The following is a 10,726-nucleotide window of genomic DNA, read 5'->3' as shown; positions in this document are numbered from 1 at the left end:
GGATTGTCACAATTCTATTTCAGGCAGAAGTAATGAATGAACTAACATAAAACATTTAGAGTAGGGGTCAGTATGTATGTATGAGTGATTATTGTGTGTCAGGCATTGTTCCGTCAGAACAAAGCTTATAGTTACTCCTACCCTCTGCAGTGTTCATCTTGAAATGGCCAGAGAATCCACCAGACACCTAGTGAGGTAACACACCCCAGGTAACTCAGCTGTTGCAGACTTTACCTAGAAGTCTCAGGTCTCAGAGCTGAATTTCCTTCTCATGACCTTTGGCTGTGGGGGTGACAACTCATGCTGTGGTGTTTTGACAACCAGCAGTCACTGGCACACAAAATGTGCAGCCAGCAACATATGCAGTCCAAGAGGTGTCCTGGCTAAGCCTTGTCCTTGACCCCCCCCCCCCAACAATTAAGGCAAAAAGTCTGCAGTTTGCATCAGCAACAAGCACGGTCAAAGTTTAGTCAATCAAATGTTGTGTAAGGACGCACTATGGCTGATAGAGGGACCTGAGGCCTCCCAACATTCATTAACAACCACAAGTTCAATCATTATCTCCCTGGAGTTTATTGTGTTAAGTCAGTTCCAAATCGTGCTGACAATGGCGGTGATCCAAAGGCCTGCCCCTTACGTCAGAGTCGAGCCTCCGGGTCCAGATGAGGGGCAGGGCTGTTCTCCCTTCTGGATAGCATATAAAGCAAGAAGGACTGGCTACCAAGCACAGTTGACCTTCCCTCTGGGAACACACCCTTGGTCAACAGGGGAAATCCGGCAAAGACGCTCTGCAATCTCCAATCCGGACATTCCAAAAGGAAGAAAGGTAGGCAGGGTCATTTCATTTACCTCCCCCAAAGTACCATCGAGGGGCCCAGTCATGGTCTTCACCTTGGCAATCAAGGCTCCTTAGCCACATGAAACTCATGCAAAGTCTACAGAAGGACCGGGAAGGGGCCCATGGGTGCTGGTGTTCAAGAGCCTCTTTTTTTTTTTCTATTTCAGGTGGCTCCGGAGTCCCTGCCTCTTTCCACACAGTTGCAAATATGCCTCCTCAGCTGCACAATGGTCTGGACTTCTCTGCCAAGGTTATCCAGGGCAGTCTCGATAGCCTGCCCCAGGCAGTGAGGAAGTTCGTGGAAGGCAATGCTCAGCTGTGCCAGCCGGAGCACATTCACATCTGTGATGGCTCCGACAAGGAGTATGGGCAGTTGCTGGCCCAGATGCAGGAGGAGGGTGTCATTCGCAAACTGAAGAAATATGACAACTGGTGAGTCTCCTCAGCCCCAAGTCTCTGGCCTCCAGGCTCCCCAGCTCCACCTTCTTGGAGTCTGGAGAACAAAGACCTTAAGAGATCAGTCAGAATCCAGACACCACTGAGGCTAACAGAGCCAGCCACTAGATTCCAGATAGCCATACATGGTGGCCCCTCTCCCTAGGGCCAGCACACAGTCTAGCAAATGTCCACCTGGTCACGTCCCTGTTGGCTTGGCTTCCTTCCAAATGTCCTGCAAGACCGGAAAGAGCCTGACATGGGCAAGAGAGGGACATCCCCAAGGATACCTTGCTGAAGGAGTCCCTGTGACTTTTTCAGTTGGCTGGCTCTCACTGATCCCAGAGATGTGGCCAGGATTGAAAGCAAGACGGTCATCATCACCCGAGAGCAGAGAGACACAGTGCCCATCCCCAAAACTGGCTTCAGCCAGCTGGGCCGATGGATGTCGGAAGAGGACTTTGAGAAAGCATTCAACGCCAGGTTCCCAGGGTGCATGAAAGGTGGGTGAGACCGGACCCCAGAACCGACAGTGTGCTGTGTACACAGTTCATGCTCCCAAAGGCTTGAGCTGCAAAGGCTGGCCCATATGCAAAGGTGCACTGGCTGGTTCTGCTTCATGGATGGAGACACAGGGGACTATTAAAAATATCTCCTCAAAGTCCTGGTGGCTCAGGCCTGTCATCCCAGACATGGAAGCAGAGGCAGGAGAATTCAACGTTTAAGGCCAGCCTGAGCAATTTACACTTGGTCTCAAAAGAAAAAGGGTGTTGTAGTTGTTGCTCCATGGTAGAGTTCTTGCCTAGAATGCCCAAGGCCCTGAGCTCAAGCCTTAATATCAAATAGATAAAGTAGAAATATAGAACATAAAATGCTTCCCATTCGTGTGGCTGGGAAGCAGCCTAATTCAGCCAAACGGGAGGGTTATGAAAAGGTTAATTTCAGCATTTTGCAGTTTCCACTGGCCTTCTAAAGCAGGCACCGGTTGCCAGTAGGGTATAGTGTGGAAGACTTGGCTATGGGTACCATTGGGAAGATGAGTCGAGGAAGCTCAGTGGGCCTCCGTGGCTTCTTACCTACTTCTACCCATCCACCTCTGCAGGCCGCACCATGTATGTCATCCCATTCAGCATGGGGCCACTGGGCTCGCCTCTGGCCAAGATCGGTATTGAACTGACGGACTCACCCTATGTGGTGGCCAGCATGCAGATCATGACTCGAATGGGGATATCTGTCCTGGAGGCCCTAGGCAACGGGGAGTTTATCAAGTGCCTGCACTCTGTGGGGTGCCCTCTCCCCTTAAAAAGTAAGTACATTCTTTCCGTATCAAAAGGGAAGAGCTTGGGGAAGGGTTCAGTGGGTAGAATGCTCACCTAGTGTGCTAGAGGCCTGAGTTTGATCCCAGACACCAAATAAACTGAACCTGCTGGGACAGGCCTCCCACCCTGGCACTCAGGACTCAGAAGGATCAGAAGTTCCAGGTCCTTCTCAGCTCCATAGATGGTTCAAGGCCAGATTTGGGCAGGGGTGTGTGTCACAGGCTCACGGCTGCTTGCTTGTTTTCAGAGCCTTTGGTCAACAACTGGCCTTGCAACCCTGAGATGACCCTGATTGCCCACCTCCCGGACCGCAGAGAGATCATCTCCTTTGGAAGCGGATATGGTGGGAACTCACTACTCGGGAAGAAATGCTTTGCGTTGCGGATCGCCAGCCGGCTGGCTAAGGAGGAAGGATGGCTGGCTGAGCACATGCTGGTATGTGGTCAGGGAATTCTGGGAAGAAATTCAGAGGGCCTGGGATGGCAAAGGTGAGCCACGTAGAGATTCCCCAACCTCCGAGGACATAAGGCCAGGGTGGAGCAATGCCAAGTAGACTCTAAGTACCCTAGCATTCATCTTTTTGAAAGGGGCTCAGACACACTGGAGCAACTGTGACTTTGGGAGTTTTGTCCTTCTGTACCCCATAAGTTTATTCTGATGCATGAGGGATGGATCATGGGATCTCCCTTTGGGGGAGACGCTAGACGCTTTCCAAGACCTTTAATGCAGGAGGGACCACAGGTCTTTGTTTCTTAGACAACAGCAGTGGTCTCAATCTCCCCTCCCCCTCCCCTTTATTCCTCATCATCTTCCTTTTAATTTTCTGCCCCCTCCCACCCTCCATTAGTTTGGAAGACAGTCCCAAGTTTATGTTGAAGATAAATACCCTTTTATCTCTTTTACCATATGGATGGTACAGAGCAATGGGCTTTGTTGTAACAGTTTTGTGCATGCGCATCAAGGATCAGAGATAATAAAGCTGATCCCTGTCCCTGCAGATCCTGGGCATAACTAATCCTGAAGGCAAGAAGAAATACTTGGCAGCGGCCTTCCCTAGTGCCTGTGGGAAGACCAACTTGGCCATGATGAACCCCACCCTCCCCGGGTGGAAAGTTGAGTGTGTGGGAGATGATATTGCCTGGATGAAGTTCGATGCCCAAGGTGAGTCTTCAGGTCTGGCTGATGACAGTTGTGGCCCCTGGTGAGCGGCTGGTTTCCAACACACCACCGCTGTCTCCTAAACTGCCATCACTGGGCATTGAAGGCTTGACTTCAGAGTCAGCAAGGCTTCTGCTGTGCTGTCCTGTAGGCCTTCTGTGAGGACCATCTGGATAGAGAGGGCCACAACAGGCTGTTTGCTCACACACGTCCATCTGTTTGCATGGTGTTGCTGGGGACACTGAGACAAGTCTATGGGACAAGGCACTTGCCGCCAAGTTTGATGACCTGAGTTCGATTCCCAGAAACCTAAACAGTGCAAAGAGAGAGTTGACTCCTGCAAGTTATTCTTTGACCTCCATATGTGTGCCCTGGAACACTCACACCACACACACACACACACACACACACACACACACACACACACAAAATAATATTTTAAAACGAGAGGCTGTGTTGTAGGCACAGTGAAGAAGCAGAAAACTGCAGACTCTGAGTTGGCCGTGGTGTGTAAATCAAAACAGCTGGGACAGTTTAGGGACGGGGAAGAGAAAGATGTAAACTTGAGGACCTGAGCTAGCCCGGCAAAGCATTAAGAACTCTGAAATGCTTGGCTTGCATTCATAGCTCCTTCTCTGGTTTGTAACTTTCCAGGCAATTTAAGGGCTATCAACCCTGAAAACGGTTTTTTTGGAGTTGCTCCTGGCACCTCAGTGAAGACAAATCCTAATGCTATTAAGACCATTCAGAAAAACACCATCTTCACTAACGTGGCTGAGACTAGTGACGGGGGTGTTTACTGGGAAGGCATTGATGAACCACTGGCCCCAGGAGTAACCATCACTTCTTGGAAGAACAAGGAGTGGAGACCACAGGAAGGTGGGTCCCCTGAGAGACCACATGCTCTGGCTTCTGGGTGCCACCTGTCTGGGTCATGCTAAGGGGTATCTCTCTCTCTCTCTCTCTTGTAGAGGAGCCATGTGCCCATCCCAACTCTCGATTCTGCACCCCTGCCAGCCAGTGCCCCATTATTGACCCTGCCTGGGAATCTCCAGAAGGAGTGCCCATTGAGGGCATCATTTTTGGTGGCCGTAGACCTGCAGGTGAGACATCTTCTATCAAGGCTGGGAACCTGGGGTGTGGCGGTACAAAGAAATCAAGGAAATATTTTTCTGAGCTGGTTCCAAAGATTTTCCTCGCCACTACATCCAGATTAACTGGTCAGAATTAAATGTAGGGCTAGCCTTCTGACCACTAATGACCTTTCTGGGTCTGTGATCTTAGGTAGCTCAGGCCAGTGTCCTGCTTCAGTGAGTGCTCTCTCTGCTGTGACTGCCCTTAGCGGTTTCCTGTCACTGTCTCTGTAGGTGAAAGGTTACAGAAAAGTTAGCTCAACAGAAAACTCTAATTGTCAGGCCTAGAGAAGTTCATACCTGTAATCCTACCACTTTCGTGGATGAGGCAGGGGGATTGCTGTGAGTTCAGGGATGGCCTGGGCTGCAGAGTCAGCTCCAGGTTATCTTGGGCTACAGAGTGAAACCTTCTCATCCCAAATCAAAAACAGACAAAGAAGGATACTTCTTGGTTGAACAATGGCATAGTACCTTTAGAAAGTTCAGACGTCTTAAGTCTTTAATGGTCTTCGTCTCCCTGCTCAAGGTGTCCCACTTGTCTACGAAGCTCTCAGCTGGCAGCATGGGGTATTTGTAGGAGCAGCTATGAGATCAGAGGCCACAGCTGCTGCAGAGCACAAGGGTGAGTCAAAGTCTGGGCTCCAAGGCCCAGGAAAGGCAACCAAGCCCTCTTCTTGGTGTCTGTTACGGGGGGGGGGGATCTGGCATGATTGAGTCAGAGATAAAATGGTGGTCTCTCTGTGACAGGCAAGATCATTATGCATGATCCCTTTGCCATGCGGCCCTTCTTTGGCTACAACTTCGGCAAATACCTGGCCCACTGGCTGAGTATGGCTCACCGCCCAGCAGCCAAGTTGCCCAAGATCTTCCATGTCAACTGGTTCAGGAAGGACAAAGATGGCAAGTTCCTCTGGCCAGGCTTTGGTGAGAACTCCCGTGTGCTGGAGTGGATGTTCAGACGAATTGAAGGGGAAGATGTTGCTAAGCTCTCCGCCATTGGCTACATCCCTAAGGAAAATGCCCTGAACTTGAGAGGCCTGGGGGACGTCAACATGGAGGAGCTGTTCGGAATCTCTAAGGAATTCTGGGAGAAGGAGGTGGAGGAGATCCACAAGTATCTGGAGGATCAAGTCAATGCTGACCTCCCTTACGAAATTGAGAGGGAGCTTGGAGCCCTGAAACAGAGAATCAGCCAGATGTAATTCCAATGGGGGGGGGTGTCTTGAGAGTCATCCCTTTCTACACACAGCACGCGCTGGGAGCTAGGAGAAAATCAGCCTGCCCCAGCTTTGAGATAGCAGGCACAATGCTGAGTAGATCAGAAAAGCACCTTGTAGTATTCAGTTGAGTAGCACAGAGAACAGGCTAGGCACAAATAAGATTGGGAGGGGAAATCACGGCCTGTTCTCTGAAGTTTGCATCTGGCACTGGTGGGGGTCTCAGTTCTACTTTGAAGTCACTCAGGAATCCAGCTCTTCACGTTAGCTGTAGCAAGCAGTTAGCTAAAATGCACAGAAGACATACTTGAGCTGTATATAGATGTGTGAGCGTTTGTGTGAATGCGTGCATGTGTGTGTGTATGTGTGTGTGTGTGTGTGTGTGTGTGTGTGTGTGCGTGTAGGCCTGTCTGTCCCATTGTCTACAATGTATTTAAAAACCTTTTGGGGGGGGAAATCTTGGGCAAGTTTGTAGTAGTAACTAGAGAGTCATGTTGCTTTGTTGCTAGTATGTATGTTTAAATTATTTTTATACACTGCCCTTCCTTACCTTTCTTTACATAATTAAAATAGGTATCCTGACCACTTCTTGGGAAATAAAATAAAATAATAAAATTAACTTTTATAGAAAAAGTGGATTTCATAGCCTTTCTTTTGGCTTCCGTTTGAACTAGCAAAGGGAGAACACACTGATTAAACACCCTGGACTCTAGTCCTGCTCCTCTGAGAGCCTGGGGGGTTCACAGCACCGCCCTTGGAAGGAGGGAACTAGTCAGGGTCTAGGGTATGAGGGACAGGAAGGAGGGGAGAAAGCAGAGAACCCGGTTTCCCATGTTATAAGTCATTGTTGCCACTAGTTGGCGCTCTTTGGCAGCTTTCTGGGCCAGGCCTGTGAGTTTGCACAGCTGGATCTAGAGGGTTTAAAGTGGGGTTTAAGGTGAGTTTGAGCCTCGGGCGGGGCTCAGCCTTCTCCAAAAGTGCAGTGTGGACAGGCACAGGTCCTTCCTGGCCTTTAAGCCCTTTCATGAGCAACACTTTTCTAAGTTTCCACGGGCCTAGAGAGTGGGGGAAAGACAGATAGATGGAAGAACATTAGTTGGGCTCCTAGTATGTTTGCAACACAGTGGCTGCACCCTAGGCTGCCGGGGAAGGGAGATTACAGGGGTTGGCTCAAGGTCGGCCTACAGCCCTTTCTGGCTTTTTTTTTCTTGCTGCGTTTATTGGTTGTTCCAGAAGAGTCTAAACAAACCATAAACTTTATATAGTGTATTATAGGGTGCGTTGGCTCTGCAGATGAGAACAGGCTCCCTCCCAGTGTGTTGTCTTTTGGAGAGCAGGCTCAGATCCCGCCGCCCTCCTCCCGCACACCCCACCTGCTGGCGCATTCCCACAGTCATTAGGCGCCTCCGGCCACTCCTCTCCACAGATCCACAATGCCCCAGGGCTCCAGGAGCATCCACCTAGGTTGGGACTCAGGAGCCTTCTCTTCCTCTTTAAGTGAAGCAGGGTCCTTGAACCAGAGCCTTGGACTTCTCATGGGCCTCTTGGGAGGAACTAAACTAAGCAGCCTGGGACTGGCTGGCTCCCTTGCTCTGTGTCCCTGCCTAGAGCACATGAGAAGGGGGCTCTTCCAGGCAGCTGTCGAATTTAGGGCTCCAGGTGGGCTCACCTGTGGAGAAGAGCTGACCTTTCCACCCTCCTCCCTCTTTTCTAGAGGATAGACTGAGACTCGTGACAGTAGGGTCCTTCTTTACCTCATCTGTGTTCCCCAGGCGGTACTAGCCTCGTAAGGTATGGGATGAACAGGATGGCCCAGCTGAGTGCAGGCTTTGGGCGTGTGAAAGAGTACCCACTGCAAGTCAACAGATAGAGACTACCACTTTTCTCAGTGTGCCCTTAGGTGATCCATCACGTGGAACTCTGAGCCTCAACTTCCTTGGATGTAAAATGGGTAGATTTGCATTCTCTTGAGGGTGTCTGAAGGAGGGTAGCACAGAAAAGGACTCTTAAGAGGACAGTTATTTCTTCTGCTTTACTCTCAATCCTCAGTGTGGCTGAGTGGAGCCATATCCCCTGTGAGACCCTGTCCTTCCCTTCCTCACTCTGATGAGCAACCGTGGCTCTGGGTGGCATTTGGTGTTTGGTGTGGCCTCCACCCTTATCCTCATAGATGTCAGGGTGAGGGATGAAAGAAAGGAGACAATCAGGACCACGAGCAGCATTTCTTTCTATGCCCAAATGCCCACAGTCACCTCTGCTTTCCCAAGCCAGGAACGAAAAGGTCTGAGCTTGAGTCCAGCTAATCTGCCTTTATGAGGTGGGCCTTCAACTAAGGTTGTTTGTGGCTCACTGTATGGCTCTCTGCATGTAGGAGGTCCTGGCTCAAACCACAGCCCCCCCCCCCAAAAAAAAGGAAAAAGAGAAAGAGAAGGAGGGAGGGAAGGAAAGAAAAGGTAAAAATTGTTTCCCAAGAAAAATAATTCACATCTACCCTAAGAAGAGTACTCAGGCCCTGAAGGCCAAGTTGCTGACTACCATGGCTGAGGCCGAGGAACCATCAGGAAAAGCCCTGCCATAAGAAGCAATGAAAGAGAGGACATATTTCTGTCTCTCTCCCTCCATGGCTAGGCCATGGGGTGCTTCTAGAACAGAAGAGGTGCTCTATGCGGGCAGTGTTGCCCTAGACGTCTCCTCACAACTGAGAGGCCTTGTCACTGGCCTCATGTCTCGGGTGTTAGGGGAAGGATGAAGAGAGTGGGAGGCAAGGGAGATGCCTCTGTGGGGCCCATGTTGGGAATCCCTTCCCCCTAGGGACCAGCCAATAGAGTTTATTCAGGTCATGGGAGAGTTAAGAGGGTGCTAGAGGCAGAGAGAGAGAGAGAGTAGAGGAGTAGAGGCTGGCTATGAGCACGTGGAGGGAGGGGGGAAGGGAAGGGAAGAGGAGGGGTAGGGGTGGGAGAGCAAGGCTGCAAGAGCACAAGAGCAAGAGAGAGAGGAGGGGTCAAGCAGCTCCGTTTATAGTGTTAGGTCACTGGGGCGAAGGTCACTGGGGCGAAGCATACCTGGCAACTGCTGGGTAATTGAGGGGTGGGGTATACCTGGCTGTTGCTAGGTAACTGAGGAGTGGGGTTTACAGAATCCCAACATTGGGGATGCCAGTTCTTTGAGTAGATGGCTTGTGCATAGCTCCTGGCACCCTCTCCTCACAATCTGCTATTCCAAAAATGCCCCCCAGAACTTTTATATTAAGCCTGGAGACCCTAACCCTATCCCTGGCCCTGAGGAAACCACGTTTGACCCTGTTGGTTGATAGACGTGGAGGTCTTTCACAGGGACAAACGTCAACTTGAGGTGGAGCACCTGCTGGTTGGGGTAAATTAGAACCAGTGACCTTCTCTCCTACCTTGAACTTTTGCCTCAAGTTTTCCTGGCTAGTTCTTACTGGAAGCTCAGCAGAGTGAGGGGGTCCCCAGGAGAGGCTTAGAATGCAGGCTGAGCCTACTTGAATCCTGTATCCATGACAGGAGGGCAGCTGGGCTCCATCAATGCAGATTATCACAGAACCGTGTCCTTGAGTCATGTTTTCTTAGCCATCTGGGTCTCCTCAGCATAGGCACAAAAGCTTAGAGGTCTCTGAAATGCGCAGAATGGGGACTTGGGGGCTGCCGCAGAGCGGAGCAGCAGATGTCAGTTGAGTCCACAGCCACCTCAGGAGAAGGGCCAGGAACACATTTACATGGCTGACACTTCTCTTGAGAGCTCTTCCCACGCACCCCAGGTCCTGTGGCCCGGCTAGGTTGTGAGCCCCTTGGTAATGGGATATGCAAAGGAGCCAGCCTTTGCCAGCCGGAGTGGCAGGCCTGGCTCTCCAGGAGGAGCAATTTACAGCAAAATACGCTGTAAATATTTGTTCGGCTCAGGAAAATGACTTTTAATTGCATAATTAAACTTGTAGGCTCTACTTCCAGCTGAAAGGGTGGGGAGAGGCGGGCAGCTCACAGCTGTCCCTTTGGAACTTGTTGACAATGGGGACCAGCCACCGGCCACTTTTGTTCAGGTCTTTCTTCCCATAGTGTGATCTTGGGGAGCAACGGGAGAGGGTGAAGGAAGGCGTGAGGGGGGACAGTGAGTATGGGGGAGATGGGGGAGGCAGAGCACACCCCAAGTCAGAGCAGCTCTGGCAGGGGGTGTCTAAAGACCCTCAGGCAGACCCTGTGGCCAATGCCCAACTATCTCCAGAATGTTCTACCATCCATGGGTGACAGTGATGTTACACCAAAGGTCAGTTCTCTTGCATGGAAAAGCACCAGCAGAGGTGGCGATGGTGGCACAGAGATGCCACCTTGCTGCTTGAGAGGCTGAGGCAAGAAGAGCACAAGTTCGAGGCCTTCCTGGGCTCTGAGTGAGTTCAAGCTGTGTCTAGACAACTTAGTGAGACCTTGTCTCAAAATCCAAGCAAGGTCTAGGAGGCAGTTCAACAGAAGAGTGCTTGCCCAAAAATACATCAGGTCCTGTGTCCAGTTCCCAATGAGGAAAAGCAAACAAACAGAACCAAAGGGATGGAAAGAGGGAGGATCAGGTGTTACAACTCTACACAAATCCTTGTAAAATCTAATTATACTTCCT

The 10,726-nt window shown here is 50.6% G+C and overlaps 1 protein-coding gene across 1 annotated transcript; it reads left to right on the top strand.

Annotated features, from left to right (window-relative positions):
* The first annotated feature begins 732 nt into the window (after positions 1-732).
* On the top strand, positions 733-6,736 carry PCK1 (phosphoenolpyruvate carboxykinase 1). The gene is made up of 10 exons (XM_080925263.1): positions 733-826; positions 1,006-1,270; positions 1,595-1,776; positions 2,376-2,579; positions 2,840-3,027; positions 3,591-3,753; positions 4,405-4,629; positions 4,722-4,853; positions 5,410-5,505; positions 5,631-6,736. Exons 2-10 carry the CDS (start codon positions 1,047-1,049, stop codon positions 6,083-6,085), a joined length of 1,869 nt encoding a protein of 622 aa, XP_080781389.1. The 5' UTR covers positions 733-826; positions 1,006-1,046; the 3' UTR covers positions 6,086-6,736.
* The last annotated feature ends 3,990 nt before the right edge of the window (positions 6,737-10,726 follow it).

This window comes from Micromys minutus (genome assembly GCF_963924665.1).
Source record: "Micromys minutus genome assembly, chromosome: 11".
In the NCBI taxonomy this organism is placed as follows: domain Eukaryota; kingdom Metazoa; phylum Chordata; class Mammalia; order Rodentia; family Muridae; genus Micromys; species Micromys minutus.
This window is presented reverse-complemented; position numbering and strand designations above follow the sequence as displayed.

What these genes read in the sequence shown, in the direction of transcription:
- PCK1 (XM_080925263.1), top strand. Translation starts at nt 1,047, where the DNA reads ATGCCTCCTCAGCTGCACAATGGTCTGGACTTCTCTGCCAAGGTTATC. An exon ending in TGGTGGCCGTAGACCTGCAG is followed by an intron (nt 4,854 to 5,409) that starts GTGAGACATCTT and finishes TCCCTGCTCAAG; the next exon opens with GTGTCCCACTTGTCTACGAA. An exon ending in AGCTGCTGCAGAGCACAAGG is followed by an intron (nt 5,506 to 5,630) that starts GTGAGTCAAAGT and finishes TCTCTGTGACAG; the next exon opens with GCAAGATCATTATGCATGAT.